Raw genomic sequence first — 18,806 nt, forward strand, 5'->3', positions numbered from 1 at the left:
TTCTATATAGAATTTCACCAATTCATCATAGATTACATCTTGCCAGAGTTGTTTTCCCTAAAATCCGTGATTGAAAAATACTGTGGTCATTACTCGTGAAAACCCAAACATTAGGACGGTGATTTGGATTGCTACAGAGAATGTCTAAGAAAATGCTGACAAGTTCTGAGAGGCTCTTTCGTTTTCTTCCTCAAATTATCAAGAGGTATTCTTCAAGTAAGTTAACTTAGTACTCGTAATGTGTGGTTTAATAGCTTACTGAAAAGATTGCCACTATACTATGTATAATAATTATATTGACGTGCTTAAGTTGACATTTGATTTATCGACTAATGTCAATGATAATGTGTCATATGTAACGGTATTTACCTGATTGTATTTACTTAATTGTAAATACAATTAGTTAAGTATGTGGGTGGTGTTTTAATGAAATTTCAAAATGGTAGCATTCGTTATTTGTTGGAGCCCAAGACCAAGTAAAAAACCCAAGTAGAGAGCTCCCAGGCTACCTACCTACCTTTGTCTACCTTTGAGTTTGTCCGATTTCATCTTGACCGATTCAGCTAACGTGGACGTCCGCTGTACTCAGGCAGCTCCTCGTCTCTGAGTCATTTTGTAAAAAAAAAATGTATATATGTATGTCTAATTGTATTTAATATTGTTGAATAAACCTATAATAAAATAAATAAAATAAAATAAACAGGTCAGTGATTGGAGGGAGTTGTTTTTGGAGCTGGTGTATCCCAGTGTAGGTGGTTGGTCCATAATTGTGGCCAGCCATTTATCCAGTTTGTTTTTGAAACTCTCTGGTGAAGTGCCTGTCTGGTTTCGCAATTTCTGTGGGACAGAGTTGAAGAGGTGCGCCCCAATATAGGTGAAGCTATGGTGTACCATGTTCTTCACCCTTTGTGATGTCCCCTCAGTTCTCCTCACATAGCACAGGCGACCTCTTGGGTGGTAGTTCACCTTCAGGCCCACATTTGGTACCAGATGCTCCAGAATCTTCCAGATGTATATTATTATATATCTTTCGCGTCTTCGCTGGAGAGAGTAGAGTCCCAGCTGTTGCAGTCTTTCCCAATAGTTGTACTGTTGCAATCCCTCAATCTTATTTGTGAAAGTACGCTGGACAGCTTCAAGTTTGATTATGTCTCCTGTCTTGAAGGGAGACCAGAATTGGCAACAGTACTCAAGTTTTGGGAGTACTAATGCTTTCTACGGACCTACTAATTTGCGACAACAACAGACAACATGTGACAACTTGAGGCAACAACATTTTTTATTGCGACAACTAATATATTTTCCACTTTTTTCCTCAAAATTGTAATCTAGTGGGGAATTTACATCTATATTGTTAATATTGTGGTATTTGGAGACCAGAAATTTAGCGATTTCCCTTAGATTTGCACTGACGAAAATGCGTCAACAAATCGAGCCATTTCTACCATGGCCGCACGAGCAGGTGTCTGTAAAATGAAAACTGTAAGACGGACCTGCAACATTTTTTATTGCGACAATTAATATATTTTCCACTTTTTTCCTCAAAACTGTAATCTAGTGGGGAATTTACATCTATATTGTTAATATTGTGGTATTTGGAGGCCTGAAATTTAGCGATTTCCCTTAGACTCGCACTGCCGAAAATGCGTCAACAAATCGAGCCATTTCTACCATGGCCGCACGAGCAGGTGTCTGTAAAACACCTTTCGTTGTAGACTTTTTTATTTTACTACCCGAGTTAATTGATAAATTGCACGGGGTTGTTAAGCTTCAAGAACTTGATACCAAACGCGCCCTGTACCAGAAAGGGAATTACGAAGTAGCTGGATGGGTAGAAAAATTCCGTGCCAACGATATGGTGTGGAATTCAAAAACCGAGGAACAAAAGAATGCAATTTACGAAAAGTTTCTAAGTTACAAACAGAAGAAAGCGCAGAGTACCCACATCGTTTCAACTGATGGACTGTTAAAAATTCCGAAAAACCCCACAACCGCTAAGAAGCCGGGTCAACACACACGAGTGAGAGCAGAGCGGGCAAGGAAAAGGAAGAAATTAATACATGATTAACGGGGAACTCTAGATATTTTTTGTTGTGAATAAGTGTGTATGTATGCTTTTGTATCTTATAATGCAATGTTAAATTTTTAGAATACTTATTGTACCTATTGTATTAATTGTGAATAGATGACAAATTTGAACTACATGATTTTTATTTATTTTTTCCTTATCCGTACTTGCAGACTTTGCAGTAGTAAAATGAAAAAAGCCTACAACGAAAGGAAATCCCCGCCCAAATGCATGTGCCGACCGCAGGTCTTACAGTTCTCGTTTTACAGACACCTGCTCGTGCGGCCATGGTAGAAATGGCTCGATTTGTTGACGCATTTTCGGGAGTGCAAGTCTAAAGGAAATCACTAAATTTCTGGTCTCCAAATACCACAATATTAACAATATAGATGTAAATTCCCCACTAGATTACAATTTTGAGGAAAAAAGTGGAAAATATATTAGTTGTCGCAATAAAAAATGTTGTTGTCTCAAGTTGTCGCATGTTGTCTGTTGTTGTCGCAAATTAGTAGGTCCCTTCCAGAGCGTCAGCATACATGTTTTGTTTCTAGTCTGGAATGTCCGGGGTATCCAGCCTGAGAGTTTCCTGGCGGTGTCAGAGATCTCATTAATGTGGTGAGAGAAGGTCATGTCGCTGCTCATATGTACCCCAAGGTCTTTGACGTGGGCTTTCCCTGCTATGATTTGGGAGTCGACTTTGTAGTTTGATGTGCTCCAAAATTAAAATTATGTCTGGTTATACTGAGTGGGAAATACGACAGCGAATGCACCGAGGGATTGTTCAGGATGAGGGAAGACACCATCACTCGAGGGAACTCAGAAAAAAATATTCAAAACAAGAGCTCGGCTAAACACCAGGAAGTACTCTTTTTCCCAACGAGTGGTTGATGCTTGGAATGATCTGCCCCAGTCAGTTGTAAGTGTTGGTTTGGTAGCACATTTTGAATCCAGATTAGACAAGTATTGGGAAAGTCAAGAGGTAAGATATAACTATCAAGCCCAAATAACCACCACACATAGCCATAGTGAATGTGCTGAGGCTGCAGCACTGGAGCCACAGGCCCATTAGGGCCTCTTCCAAGGCTTTTTCCCCCTTCCAAGGGAGGTAGCCAAAAAGGGAAAGGCATAAAAACACTCCCACCCATTTCATCCCTAAATACACTCCACACCCCTCCCACCCTCCCTCTCATCTGAGCACCTCCTGAACATAATATGCGATTTTCTTGGCAGAAATGAAAAAAAGAAATTACCTTGCCACAAGCAAATATACTAACGAACGAAGTTGCTAATATAGGATCGGGACGACATCTTGTTGTTTGTCAAGTGTTTACCCCTCAGTACTTCTGCCAGTACCTTGCGAGGTATATATTCTTGAAGGAATGCTATGGAGCTGAAATCCATGCATTCCTTCAAGCTATGAGAAACCTTTATACCTCACAATCAGAAAAAATTATTGAACAGGTCGCCAACATCTGTCACAAGGACAACGACAGTCATCCGGATGACCTTTAAATTACAGGTGCAGATTTACTAAATACAGGTTAGGTTAGAATAGACGAATTTATCATCCTTTCATTTCTTCGATGTCAGTGTCTATAAAAACAAACATGGCATACCATTTGTCCGGCATGACTTCATTAACTTACAAAATCTGTTTTAGCGACTTTTTTGTTTTTAATTTCCACCAAGAAAATTGCATATTACGTTGATATATTATAATTTATAAAATGAATAATTAATTTTCTATTGCTATATCATGTAATTGTGCACAACTGGACATTTACCCAGGATTCCCTGTTACTGTGGACCATAGTAACATCACAAAACATATTGGTTCAAAATAGCCTATATGAGATTAAACCCCAATGAATCCATTTCTCTCTTCTTGTACTGCATTGTAAATGTTTAGAACAACCTGTTAAAATACAATTGACACTTAAAAAATGCCCAGAATCCTAGATGAATATATGGAATCCAACCCCAACCTAACTTATTTCTCAGCATCGTGAGCTCATAAACTTAAGTCAGTGGTTCTTAACCATTTCCACTATTTACGCATGATCGTATTAAAGACTGACAAGTAACATATTTGGACCAACAAGTAACTCAAAATGACTAACAGCACATGAATTAGTATAATGCTTCTTTTTATTGTGAAAATTATTTCTGCTACATCATATGTGATAGCTATTATGACTCACCAAAGAAATCATTTTTTCTGTGCCAACAAGTAATCTCTGTATTGAACTGTGGACAAAAGACCCACCCCACTCGATAACAATACTGTGATGAGTGATTATTTTGTATGCTTTTAACCTCTTCAATACGAGTCATATTCACGCACACATCAAAATGTTTGATGTACGATGACACATAATATGTGCGTTACAAAATATAAAGTTACTGCTGTGATACTCCTTGAATACACCTTGATACACCGTGAATATATATAACGTCACAGAAAATGCAATCATGCCTGTTCACAGAATACAGGTGCAGGTCACTTGTCAACAGTTCGACTCAGGGATTACATGTCAGCAGACAAAACTTATTTCTTCAGTGAGTCATAATAACTTTCATATAGATGTAGCAGAAATAATTTCCACCTCAAAAACAAGCATTGTGTTAATTTATATGCTACTTGTTGGTCATTCTGAGTTATTTGTTGATCCAAATATGTTCTTTGTCTGACCTTGTCAGTTTGTAGTATGACTCATTTATGTCCTCATTCAACTAGCAAGCAGCTCTGTAAGGACCAATAAGTCTGTTACTGTTTGCATCTCCTTTGTATTCCCATGTAGTTTGCACACCATGATTTTTATTATCAGAGCTTATGAGATGAACGGGTTTTCATTAATTTAAATTTGACCACTGATTTATGATTTCATTTTATTTATTTATTTATTTTATATTATATATATATATATATATATATATATATTTTTTTTTTTTTTTTTTTTTTCTTTCTTTTTTTCTTTTTTCTTTTTTCTTTTTTCCTCAGCATGATCATGCACAGTAAGTGAAGTGGCCTTTTTCACAAAAGGAACATGCACTGTAAGTGAACCAGGCATTTTGATAAGGGCACAATAAGACAAAGCCCAGTGCAGTTTACTGGAAAGTAATGGATGTTATCAAGGTCTTTTGTTTAGGAAAAGTTACTTAAGCATTTGTGCAGTCAAGTTGCAAAACATAAAGATTCAGATGGTGATGTATCATGCTGTTTCTATTATACTTTTTATTATTATTATTATTTCATTTGTTTATTTTTATTTTATTTTTTTTTTCAAGTAAATTACTGCATTTTCAATAACAGATCATCAGAAATAGATAATGATAGCATTGTATAATTATTAAAGTAATAAAACTAATTTGTATTTCATAACTGAGAATGCACACTGCCTCTGTTATCCAACCTAACTTCACCCAGAACATTGCTTGTTAAGGAGAAACACATTTCCAGCATCTGTGAGAGATCAGAATGGATAAGTATAATAATGATAAAGTTGCTACTGTCGTGATGAAGATAATTTTTTTTTAGGTAAATAACAGTATCATTATTTGTTTTGTATCATTATTTTTATTGAAAATAATGTTGGTGAGTCCATGTGTTCAAAGGTGTTTTAGGTGGATGTTACTTATGTTGTCAAAATCACAAGTAGATGAGTGCTTAAGGTAATAATATGTTTCATCTAGCTGTCTATGAAAGGTGTGTAGTCTGGATTTGTTGTTGTTATTATTGTTATTATGACGGCAATGAGATTAGGCTGCATAGTTATTGAATACAGTAACCTCCCTATGTATGCACTTGCACATACACTTTGGAGTTTTAAGTGTGTCAAAGTACCACCAAAGCAGGAAAGTGTACTGCGCATCAGTTAATATGTGTATTTGCTCATATGTTGTAAACTCAGTGTGGCCATTGTATTTTCAGGACAGTATTCATTGCTTGAAAACAATGCAAATGTGCAGAAAAAACGGGTCCAGCTCTTTGAGAAGGAGAGGGCAAGGCAGGCAGCACTTCATCCAGATATAGAAAAAATAGAAGTAAAATATGAAGGCCATCCCAACGATTGTACACTCATCATGAACAAAAACATTTCAACTCCATACAGTTGTGCAAGACGTAAGTGATATAACCAACTTTATTCACTTATATACTTATGTATATATATGTAAATAAATATTACTTTTTTTATACATCCAATCAGCTGATATTACCTGCAAAATGTGGTGGCATTAATCTTGGTAAAATTGTTCCCCAATATGGACTACATAAGTTTTATGCAGTCAGTACTAGAAGGACTTCAGTGACATTCCTACGTAACAGAGTTACATAGTACTTTTTTCGTAATTGGAGACAAATCTCCACTCAAAGGAAAATACTGATAATTTTTAGCTAGTATAAGCTGGTCGTTGTTTGTTGATGACACTGCGCCTGTAGCAGGATCAGAGGAGGGATTAAGGAAGTTAGTGATGATGTTTGGGAAGATGTGCAAAAGGAGGAAGTTGGAGGTAAATGTGAGTAAAAATAAGGCAATGAGATGTACAAGAGGAGAGGATAGCAGCAAATTGGAAATGAGTATTAAGGGAGAAAGGCTGGAGGAAGTGGATAGCTTTAGATACTTAGGGGTGCATGTGGCAGGAAAGGTAGTGGAGGTGGAGGTAGAATGTAGATTGAGAGAAGCCAGTAAATGCCTTGGGGGATTAAAAAGTGTGATGAGAAAAAGACATTTAGGAATGGATGCTAAGAGGAGATTGTATGAAGGAGTGATTGTGCCAACAGCACTTTATGGGATGGTTTGGACATTTGGAAAGAATGAGTGAATAAAGATTAGTAAAAGAAGTGTGGAAGGGAGAGGTGGATGGAGTGAACAGGAGGGGGTGACCGAAGATGAGGTGGATGGATGGGGTAAAAGGGGCATTTGAGAAAAATGGGAGTGTCTGTTGAGGAAGGAAGGGAGAAAACAGAAGATAGGGGTAAGTGGAGAATGGTTGTACATGGCTGATGCTGTGATGCAAGATAGGGAGTAGGTGCAGGATAGGGTGGCTAGGAGTGGTGCATGAATGATATTTTGATGCGGCCTGATGGGATTTCTCCCAGTCTTCTTTCTGCGTGAGGGAACAGAGAGGGGGGTCACTGATTAAATGAAGTGGGCTTGCTGTGAATGCTCTATGTCTTGCTGCATTATTTATGACTCAGGGCAGTAGGTAAGATGCAGGAATCCGTCATCCAGGAAGAGCCAAGAAAAGAGGGAGTGAGGGGTGGTGAATGGGAGTGGAATGAACATGAAATGGGTGGGAGTGGGATTATGCCTTTTGACTTCGGCTACCTCCCTTGTAAGGGGGAAAAAGCCCTTGGTATATGTATGTATTTATCCCTCCTTTCCACTGCACTACTTAAATCTTTCCTTTACTGCTTATATGACACTCAGTTTAGCAAATATTAGCCTTGGAAGTAGATCACAGGTTATTGGTAAGGAAATACAAGAATAAGATTGTAAACAGCATTATTTTATTGAAGGAAAGCTTTCAGTTAGCAACTGACCATTAACCAAAACTAGATTTTTTTTTTTTTTTTTTTTTTTTTTTTTTTTTTTTTTTTCTTTTCCAATTTCTACCTGACATCAGTATTGTGTGATTTATATATGTAGGAACAGCAGATGGTACATGAAAGTAGTGGTATTGGAAAATGAACCTGATAAAGAATCATCTCCCTACCACCCATCTTCAAAGTCTGTCAACACCCCCTCCACTACCTTGAGGTGCTGCATTACACTTGGTCTACAGACTAGGCTCAAGATCTCTTTTTATTGAACTCTGCCTGGCAAGCGAGTTTGTAGTAAGAGCGTACTTCATTAAATTTAATGTTTAATAAAGTCACATAAGGAGGCACTATCATCGCCTTCTCTAAAGCGGCCCATACACGATCAATTATATTGCGCAATTTCATTGTCAATACTCTGAATTGACAATTAAATTGACCGTGTATGGGCGATGTATCGCCCATACATGGTCAATTTAATTGTGTATGGGCGATATATTGCCTATACACGGTCAATTTAATTGTCAATTCAGAGTATTGACAATGAAATTGCGCAGTATAATTGATCATGTATGGGCCGCTTAAGAGGGCAAGTCTGTAACATTCAACAGAATCAAGTGTAAGACAAGCAACACTTTATTCCCAGTGTTGTGAAATTGTGGTCAAAGAGGAAGGGTGGTTTAATGTGTTTTGATTGTGTGCATGTTTTGACTTGGCCATCCCACTATATAAAGGGAAAAAGACTGTAGCATATTTAGAAAAAAAAATTGTTATCTTGAAAATATTATGTAAGAAATTCCTTTTAACTGTTAAGGAAGAGTTAATTGAGATAGATTTAACACTCCTAAGATGAAACCACACAACCAAGTAGAATAATTTAGCTTCATCTAGATTAGGTTAATGACTGCCCCTCAGTTTAACCCCTTGAGTACCGGATGTGTGTTTTGTGACACCTGAGTGCACCCGCCAGGAACCGAGTGTGCTCCCCGTGACATGCACGTGTCACAGTAGCTTTGCGTATTGAGGGCTCTCAAGGCCTTGGTTTCTGGGTTATTTCTATCTACGTGGTGGCAAGTGTCTGTCTTCATAAACATAAGGCTCCAGCCATTCGTGGGACGGTTTGAAATGTTTGTTTACGTAAGGTTGATGGGTCGGTAACAAAGGGGTTAACAGTGGTTAATGTTTATTTATTTATTTATTTTTTTTATTTTATTTTTTTTTTTTTATTATTATTTATTGTTTTTTTTCTACAGATATTGATCAAATGATCATGGATCGATCTGCATTAGCCGAGGTGAATGGACAAGTGTGGGATATGCATCGACCACTGGTAGAAGATTGTACATTACGATTACTTCACTTCAGACAGGTTTGTAGACATTATTTTTGTAAGTAGATATCGTCCTGGCTCTTTCTGAGAGATTAAATTCATGATATTAGACCACGATTTTTGAGAGGACATTCCCTTACCTGCAGACAAGTCTGTAGGTGCCTGAGGGTTGGGGGATATTAGTGCATTGTGGCTTATTAGCAAGTCTTCTGTGACGCATCCTCCGTGATAGATAGGAGTCGGCTGTAGTGCAGTTTTAATTGAGGATCTTAAGTACTGTAGTTTATTCAGTTACAGTCATGCCTTTTGAGTAAAAAAAAAAGGTCCACTTGAATATCTTTTGTGGACCAAGGGTTTCATCTTATCCCTTCTGGTTGTCAGTGACTGCCACTTGCAAAAATATTGGTTTCTATATTTTCCTCCTCCTTCTCTGTCACCTTCCAAGTGTAGAGGTAATGACTGTATGTTATATGCAGTCAATATTTTAAGAGATTTTTGTGATATCCCTATGAACCAATTCACTCAGCATTTGTTTGTGATTGGAATTTCATCTCCATTCAGACAATAATGCTGATTGATTTAATCATTTACTATCCCCCTGTTTTGCTATCCTTCTCAAATTTCTTGTTTACCATATCTATGGCTTAACCTCTTCAATGTATTAATAATATTGCCCTCAAGGATAGAAGTGCTAGTTATTGTTGACAAAATAATGATGCTCCTCCACCTTGAAGAAGAAAATCACATACACATACCAAAGGCTTTTTCCCCCTTACACAGGAGGTAGCCAAAATACGAAGGCATAAAAACCATTCCTACCCATTCCATCCCAACATACTCCACTCCCATCCACCCCCTTCCCTCCCTCTTATCTTAGCTCCTCCTGGATGATGGGTCATCCCTGCATCTCACCCACTGCCCTGGGTCAGAAGGAGTGTCGCAGGACAGAGCACATCCACAACAAGGCCGTTTCATTAAATCAGCGACCCCCCCCCTCTCCATCCCCTTTTGCAGAAATAGAGAGGACGGGGAGAAATCTCTTCAGGCTACATCAATTTATTTTTCACACATACTCCCTCACCCCACATCCCCCACCCACTCCCCCTCATGCATCACAGCATTATCTATGCACACCAATTCTTCATTCACCCCTATCTTCTGTCCTCTCCTGTCCTTCCTCAAGAAACACTTCCCTCTTTCCCAAAGAAGAAAATTAAAGTCGGGAAAATTAAAGAGTTATTACTTTCAGGTGGACCCTTACTACGTCAACAAAGCTTTTTGGAGATCAGCATCTCTCATGTTGGGAGCTGTGCTGGAAATGGCTTTCAAGGACCAGTTTTACGTCGAACTTTGCTCCTTTCCGTCACCCAACGGTGAGTCAAGAAGAACGCTTACTCTCTTCTTTATCAGCACTGAAATCAAATAGACTTTTAATATTGATATATATTTATATGGGCTAGCCCACCCCATATATGAGAGAGAGGACTTTTAGATATATGTACACTAAATAGAGTAATCCTCAAGGAACACTGGGTAGAGTTCATGCCTTGAACAGAGGAGGCCTGGGGTTGACCCTTGGACGGTGATAGAAAGTGGTTGTTCACTATGCTGTCTGGCTGAGCAGTCCCGTCTTCCTAAAGAATGCCATGTCTGGAACAGGGTTTTCCCACAGATCCCTTTGACGTCCCTTTGACGTCCATAATGTGTTGTATAGTATAGGGTGAAGTATTACATTCTGGACTGAAGCCCTTGCCACCCCAGCAGGTGGCACAGATCCCTGATGCTAGGCAGTTGTCATGTTACAGTTTCATTTGTCTATATTAGAGAAAAATCTCCAAGTGATGAACTGCATTTTTACTATTGCCGTCCCACCTTTCTGCTGCATCCTTGAATCAGCCCTTTACCACTTCCATTTCCTGTTCCTCTGGTGGAGAAGAAGGCCAACACCATGTTCCTAGGCATGTCATAGAAGGCAGATATATGGGGCAGAACAAGGGAACTAGGAATTTCTGTGTCTGTATCATTCTCATGCTAAGAATTGAGAGAAAAGACAGTCTGGAAGGAAGAATGAAAGTACATATGCATACCAAGGGCTTTTTCCCCCCTTACAAGGGAGGTAGCCAGAGTCAAAGGCAAAGTACAAGACAAAACAGGGCTATACAATTCAAGGTCATCTCACTAGATGTCTCTGTGTTCCTTCTTCAGCCTGGTTGGCTTCTCTTTGGTCCCTTGATCTCTTTTGCTATGTGGATCACAAAAGTGATTTAGAGATCAGGTGAACCTCACTAGTCTTAAGGAAGGAGTGTAGAGACAGCAAAAGGACCTTGCAATTTATGCAAGTTGCATTACTCTTGTAGCATTTCTAACTTTGGGGGCAATGTCACACTTAACATATGGAGTTGTAGAGGTAGTGAAAGGGACGTTTAAGGATGCTAGCAGAAAGAGAATAGAAGACAAAAGTGGTCAGCATTCTTCTTTGAGTATAGATAAGTTTATTCTTAAAAAGTATATGCTGTATGACTAATCTGAAGAGTTGTCACTGGAGCTTCTCAAATATTTTAGAAGGAATAACGATTTTTTTTTTTCCTGTTGTTGAAAATATAGAAGTTATTGTTGTATTTTCTTTTCACCTATGGCAGTTCGTAGTGGGAGTTTTGTGTACGACGTGGACCTGAAAATGGACAAATGGAAGCCCACTGTGGTAAGTGTTCATTACTATGGTATATCAGAGCACTTTATAAACTCTTTGCTATGTTGACACCATTTACAGGCAAAAAAAGGTTTTCAGGAGGACCCCAACCACAGTCCAAGTAACTATTATATGCATGTAGGTGTAGAAAAGATAAGAGTGAAACAGAAGAGATTGTCAGAATTTTTGTGGAAGATTGATGTGTTAGCATTGAGTGAACCTAAGTTGAAAGAGAGAGGTGAGTTGGAGTGTGGGCATGGTGGGTAGGGCGTCATAGATGATGAGAGGGCAGGGGAGGAAATGAGAAGCACTGCTAGTAAGGGATGAGATAGGTAAGTGCAATGTGTAGTAGCGGGAAATGTCTTCAAGATTAATGTGGGTGAAGGTGAAATTGAGATGGAAGACTAGGGTTTTAATGAGTCCATACAACTGGTAATGAAGAAAGTGAATAAAAGAGAGAGGATTTTTGCATTGAATTCAATCATTGTGTAGGGAGTTTTAGGAGGAATGAAAATGTAGTGTTGTTGAAGAATTTCATTGGTAGAGTAGATGATCTGATAACTGTAATAGGGAAGTATTTGGTGTCAGGTAAGAACTGTAGTGTAGAAATATTAGAGATATGTTTAGAAAGGGAGAAAAAGATAGCAAAAAATCAAAAGAAATATGAACATAAGTATTATGTGGGACAGGGTGGTGCCTGGGAGGGTGGTTGAGAGGACATTAACCACTTCAGTACAAGTCAAATTCTCACACACAGCATTGCCCGCCATATGTACGATTCATCACACTACTCGCATCATAGAATATAAAGTCACTGCTGTATTACTCGTTCTCTTTTACTCTGAGTAATAATAAGCACAAAAAACATGATCAAACCAGTTCACAGAATCTGGGGGTAACTCATGTACAACTACAAAAAAAATATATATATAATTAAGATGCCGATGTCGGCATCCTTGTGTACCCACTTACTCCTCAAGACACCTATGTAGGTGCCATCGTACCAAAGTGGTTAATGTATTATGTAATGGTGATGATTTGGGTTAGCATCACAAATTCCCCCTTATCCAGAGGCTAGGATGGTGCCCCTTACAGAGGACTTTGTACATACATACATATACCAAGGCTTTTTCCCTCTTACAAGGGAGTGGAGCAGCCTTGCTGTGGATGTGCTGTGCCTTGAGACACTGCCTCTGACCCAGGGCAGTGGACAGGGTGCAGGGATGACCCGTCATCCAGGAGGTGCTAAGATAAGAGGGAGGTTGGAGGGGAGTGGAGTGTATTTAGGGATGGAATGGGTGGGAATGATTTTATGCCTTTTTCTTTTTGGCTACCTCCCTTGTAAGGGGGAAAAAGCCATGGTATATGTATGTATGTACAAGGGAGGTAGCCAAAAAGAAAAAGGCATAAAATTATTCCCACCCATTCCATCCCTAAATACACTCCACTCCCCTCCACTATCCCTCTTATCTTAGCACCTCCTGGATGACAGGTCATCCCTGTACCCTGTCCACTGCCCTGGGTCAGAGGCAGTGTCTCAAGGCACAGCACATCCACAGCAAGGCTGCTTCACCTCCTTGTAAGGAGGAAAAAGCCTTGGTATATGTATGTACCTCCATGCCCTTAGTTCAACTCCCCCTGAGCAGTAAAGGAAGGGACCAATGATGGATACCTACAGGTGGTGGTTCTTACCCATTTTTTAAAATGTGTGAACCCCTTCACCTCCACTAGAAGGTGCAGCCCTGAGGGGCTGACACTCCATCCCTGGATTAGGTCCAAGATCTCTATTTATCAACTTCAGCTGTATTTCTTTCACTTTTTTGTACATGGAGAGTGGACAACAGATGACTGTTCTACTTTATGCCAGTGACATGGAAATGGTCTCTTCCCAGAGAGATCTCTGGGAGGGTCTAAAGACTGTTGCCAGCCACTGTGGGGCTGTGGGTTTTCCACTTTGTGAAACTTGAGGCATAAAGGCATTAAATCATTTATGCCTCAATTTCATGCCTTTTTCTTTTTGGCTACCTCCCTTGTAAGGGGGAAAAAGTCTTGGTATATGTATGTGTATATGATGAAACTCAAGGCAAAAATTGATTGATACACAAAACCACACAATGTTTGCATTTCATATAATGTTTCGTTATATGGATACTGAGCCATTTAACTATATACTTTTTACTTTTCAGGCAGAACTACGCCTTTTGTCGGCAGAAATGGTTAAACTTTCGATGGCCAGTCATGATTTTGAGCGCTTGGAGATCGATGCCAGTTTGGCTTTGAAAATGTTTGAAGACAATCGCTACAAGAAGGCACAGGTTCCTCACATTGCTGCTCAAAGCCAATCAGGTACACATCGCTTTTGTATTATAGTCTTGGTTAGAGACTGAAGAAAGGTAGTCAGACTTGATGGTGTCAGATGAGTAAATTAATGATAATTATTATTTGAAGTTGCAGTGTCTTGCTATGTTGTTTCTGACCCGGGGAGTGGGCAGGATACATGGATGACCCTTCATTCACAAGGAGTGAAGATGAGAGGGAAATGATGGATGGTGCATAGGAGTGGGTAGCCTTGGCTGGCTACCTCCCTCATAAGGAGGAGGAGGAGAGGCCCTTGGTATATACATACATACATATACCAAAGGCTTTTTTCCCCCCTTACAAGGGAGGTAGCCAAAAAACAAAGGCATAAAAACCACTCTCACCCATTCCATCCCTATCATACCCCACCCTCTTCCCTCCCTCTTATCTAGGTATACAGATAGATTTAAGTTTCGGCAGCCAGAAACCCGCAGCCCTACAGCAGCAGGTAACAGTCCTCAAGCCCTCTGTCTCTGGGAAGAAATGTATCCAGGACTGTTATGTCACCAGCTTATAGCAGCAGGAGGAGTAGATGCTGGTTTCCAACTCTTGTTTGTGTAAATGTGAAGAAAATGCTGATGAAATTGGAAAGCCCTCAGGCCCAGTTCAGAGACGGAGTGTCTGCCTCTCAGGGCTGCACCCCAAGATGGAGGGGAGGGCTGTTCATGTATTTTAGAGATGGATGGCAGGGAGATGGTTCTCTTTGATATCTGTCTTGCAGGACCATTCAGGTACCTATTATGGATCCTGTGGATAAATTACTGGTAAATTCTTCAAAAAATCTTCATAAGGAGGTACTGTCTTAGTCCTCTCCATGTGTGGAGAGAACATTAAAGTGAATCATTACATACGTATACCAAGGGTATTTTTCCCCCTTACAAGAGAGGTAGCCAAAGTCAAAAAGCCTAAATCCACTCCCACCCATTCCATCCCCACGTACTCCACTCCCATTTACCACCTCTCCCTCCCTCTATTCTTGGCTCCTCCTGGACAGCAGATCATCCCTGCATCTCACCCACTGCCCTGGGCCAGAAGCAGTGCAGCAAGACACAGCACATCCACGGCAAGGCTGCTTCATTTAATCAGCAACCCCCCCTCCCGATCCCCTCATGCAAAAAAAGAGAAGACAGGGAGAAATCCCTTTGGGTTCCATCAAAATATCATTCACTCATATTCCCTAACCCCCCATTCCCCACCCACTCCCTTCCATGCAATCAATACAAGTGTTAGTAATAGTTTCAGTAGTATTGTTATTGCTAGTCATCTTTTATATATACAGTATGCATCCTCTTCCTCTCTTTTAAATCAGAGCTGGGGTTCTCAGTGTTATATTTTAAATCTTTTAACAGGGAATGCCGTTGTGGTCTATCGTGTAGGTAATTTTGTGGACATGAGCCGAGGTCCAATGATATCGAATACAAATCATATGGGTCGATGCACTGTCACGGCAGTTCATCCCATCCAAACGGACCAAAATCAGCTCTTCCGAGTGCAAGGCATAGCTCTCCCAAGATGCATTATGGTATAGTATTATATTTTTTTTTATTTCCCATTGAGTATATTTAACCACAGTGAGACCTCTCATTAATAGACGTCAATTAGCTGTGTTTACGGTGTTTTCGCTGTGTTTTTGGTGCTGTTCTTTAGTGCGTGCAATCACTATGTCACCCAAAAACCACTCCAAATCAACTGATTATTCACATCAATGGACACCGTTACCCCCCTTTTAGTCTGTTAATGAGAGGTAGTACCGTAATTGTATTTACTTGTATTATACACGAAATATTTGTGGGGTCCTGTCTCCTATTCTCCAATTTATCATACCTAGCTTCAAATTTATACAGTTCCAACTTGGTCTATATCCCTATTTGCCAATTATATTTAGATTTGAATTCATGTATGGTCTAGCTCAGCATTTCCCAACCTTTTCCGACCATAGCACCCCCTGTTGTCATGTCTAAGCAGTCCAGCACCCCTATAAAGGAAAGTGAAGAGTACTGCTTGATGATTTATTTTCATGATTCCTTAGAACTGAAACAAATTGACAATATTGTTTGTAGAAGAAATAAGAACACCCTAGAAAAATAAAATAGCATGGAAAAAGTCAAATATACACAACTGGGTAATCAATGATACATATATCAATGTGGTTTTTGTGTGCATCACTTCCCAGCACCCCCTATAATTGATTTCAGCACCCCAGGTTGGGAAACGCTGGTCTAGCTCATGGGGCGTTAACCTTAGGAGGAGACTATGCCAGTTTCTATGATTCGTAGAACCCTGCATGCCAATAGTGCTTTTGAGTCCACAAGTTGATAAAAATTTGTATGCACAGTTTTATAACAGCAACAATGCCAGTAAATGTGAAATCTTGGATGATTTGGTTTTAGCTTGATCTCTTGTCTTATTTTGTTTATTTGAAGTAGTGATGATATTTTTTTATGCTGTTACAAATTTTCAAAACCAGCTGGCACTAGAGACAACTGTCACATGCCATGTCTAGCATATGTGCCAGAGGTTGCTGAATCTTGGTCTAGCTTGTAAGTTATTCCAAGTATTGCATCCGTATGGAAAACTAGTTCTTCAAATCCTTTAGACATTTAGTCTTTCTTAAATGAAAGCGTGTGTGCGGGTACATCTTGTCTCTGTCTGTCTCTTATTTTTGTACTTGATTAACTGTGGGGCTACAAGGAGAAGGCTGCCTAGTCCCAATCCCCGTCCCTTTCTTCTCACCTCTTATGATCCAAGGGGAATTACTTGGTGGCAGTATTCTTTTCCCCCACCACAGGGATGGAATGGGTGGGAATGATTTTATGCCTTTTCCTTTTTGGCTACCTCCCTTGTAAGGGGGAAAAAGCCTTGGTATATGTATGTATGTATATATACATATATATATATGTATATATATGTACAACACTGAATGGGTCCCAGTGATTAGAGATAAAATCTTGATGGTGTAGTTGGTTAGTTACTACGGCACTTGTCATATGATCGCTGAGTTCTAGTCCTCAGCAGTACATTTCAATTTCTGCATGTGGCCCCATTGGATTTCCGATGCTGATGATTTAGAATTAAAGTGCGTTGCAGTTGTTAAAATGTATGTGTGTGTATATATATATATATATATATATATATATATATATATATATATATATATGTATATATATATATATCTTTTGAGCATAGTCTTTCTTTAAGCAATTTCTTTTCAACTCTAAAGCATATGTGGCATAAATGACTTTAAGAGAACAGTTCTCTAACTTTCTGTATCTTTTTTCTTTGAAACCCAAACTCTGGAGGAAAGTACAGAAGGTGTCAGAATATTGATCCATTTTACATACCAACAGTTATTTCAGCCATAAGGCCTACACTTCTTCAGGGTAATACTGAATACAATGCAAAATTATAGATACAGTGAAGTCAAGTGTTTTGGGGGTTACCCTGAGAGGTTGCCTTGATAATGATGTTGGGTTATGTATTTCCTGTCCAAGCAGTCTACTGCCCTGCATTGTATTCAGTGTGTAATGGGGGAAACAGCTGTCTGTATATTGAATGGGTCAACCTTTTGAAACTTTTCATACTTTTCTCCAGAGTTTGGATTTGGAAAAAAAAAAAATAGCTGCATAAAGTTAGAGAAATGTTCTCCTAAAATCATTTATTTTTCCATGTGCTTTAGCATTTAACAAAAAAAAAAAAAAAAAAAAATATATATATATATATATATATATATATATATATATATATATATATATATATATATATATATATATATATATATATATATATATAAGTTCCACCCCACCCCACCATCACCACATCCCATATATATATATATATATATATATATATATATATATATTTAAGTTCCACCCCACCCCCCCACCCCACCATCACCACATCCCATATTGTTAGGTAAATGAAATATCATAAATAACAACATGAGATTTTTGTCGGTTAAGTTCAGTAAGGTTGTTCTTTAATCATGTATTATTTTCTCTTGATTTTCAGTTGAATTCGTTCTCGTATAGTGTGATTGAGGACCGTGCAAGACAGATTGTATGTATTTCCTAACCAATGGATTTTACTTTATGTAGTTTCCTTGTTTATAAAACTATATATTGTATGCAAAAGTTTTAGTTTAAAACTTGTTTATCAGTCCTGTACTGTATGTCTCATGTATTCTTCATTTTCAGAATTCTGGAAGAATACCATGCATTGCTGCATTTGAACGGCAGCTCAGTGGACCAATTACAGACTATAATATGTTGGAATGATTGTATGAAGTTGGACTTTGCGTAAAGGGATCACTATAAACTGCCTTGTATATTTGTGTAAATAAATATGACGTTTCTGTTTGACCCCTTAATTTACCTTTTAACATTATATTTCTTTTGATTTCTGGTATAATAGTTTTCTGAAAGTTTGTTCAACAAATACACATACACAGAATATAAAGAAAATTGAAAGAATCCAGAGAGCAACCACAAAAATGGCTCCAGCACTTTCAAACTTGTCATATGAAGAGAGACTGTCTAAATCACAGTTATTGACTTTGGAGCAAAGAAGAGAGGCGACCTACTGACCATCTATAGAATCATGAAGGGCACAGAAATACTTGATAAAGAGAACTTGTTAAATTGGTACAAGAGGACATGGAAAGAAACTCAAAAAAAGATAGTTATAGAAGAGATCTGAAGAAGAACATTTTTCCATACAGAGTAGTGGACACTTGGAACAAACTGGACAAAACAGTAGTGCGTTCAAAAACCATTCACGAATTTAAGAGCAAACTAGACACTGAGATACGAAGCCGGGACAA

General features: G+C 38.8%; 1 protein-coding gene across 1 annotated transcript; it reads left to right on the plus strand.

Annotated features, from left to right (window-relative positions):
* The first annotated feature begins 10 nt into the window (after positions 1-10).
* On the plus strand, positions 11-18,340 carry mRpL39 (mitochondrial ribosomal protein L39). The gene is made up of 9 exons (XM_076205980.1): positions 11-216; positions 6,000-6,191; positions 8,864-8,979; positions 10,190-10,313; positions 11,580-11,641; positions 13,816-13,975; positions 15,337-15,509; positions 17,996-18,043; positions 18,181-18,340. Exons 1-9 carry the CDS (start codon positions 141-143, stop codon positions 18,259-18,261), a joined length of 1,032 nt encoding a protein of 343 aa, XP_076062095.1. The 5' UTR covers positions 11-140; the 3' UTR covers positions 18,262-18,340.
* Positions 18,341-18,806: the final 466 nt, after the last annotated feature.

Source organism: Oratosquilla oratoria, chromosome 22 (assembly GCF_046742065.1).
Source record: "Oratosquilla oratoria isolate Oo_2021 chromosome 22, ASM4674206v1, whole genome shotgun sequence".
In the NCBI taxonomy this organism is placed as follows: Eukaryota; Metazoa; Arthropoda; class Malacostraca; order Stomatopoda; family Squillidae; genus Oratosquilla; species Oratosquilla oratoria.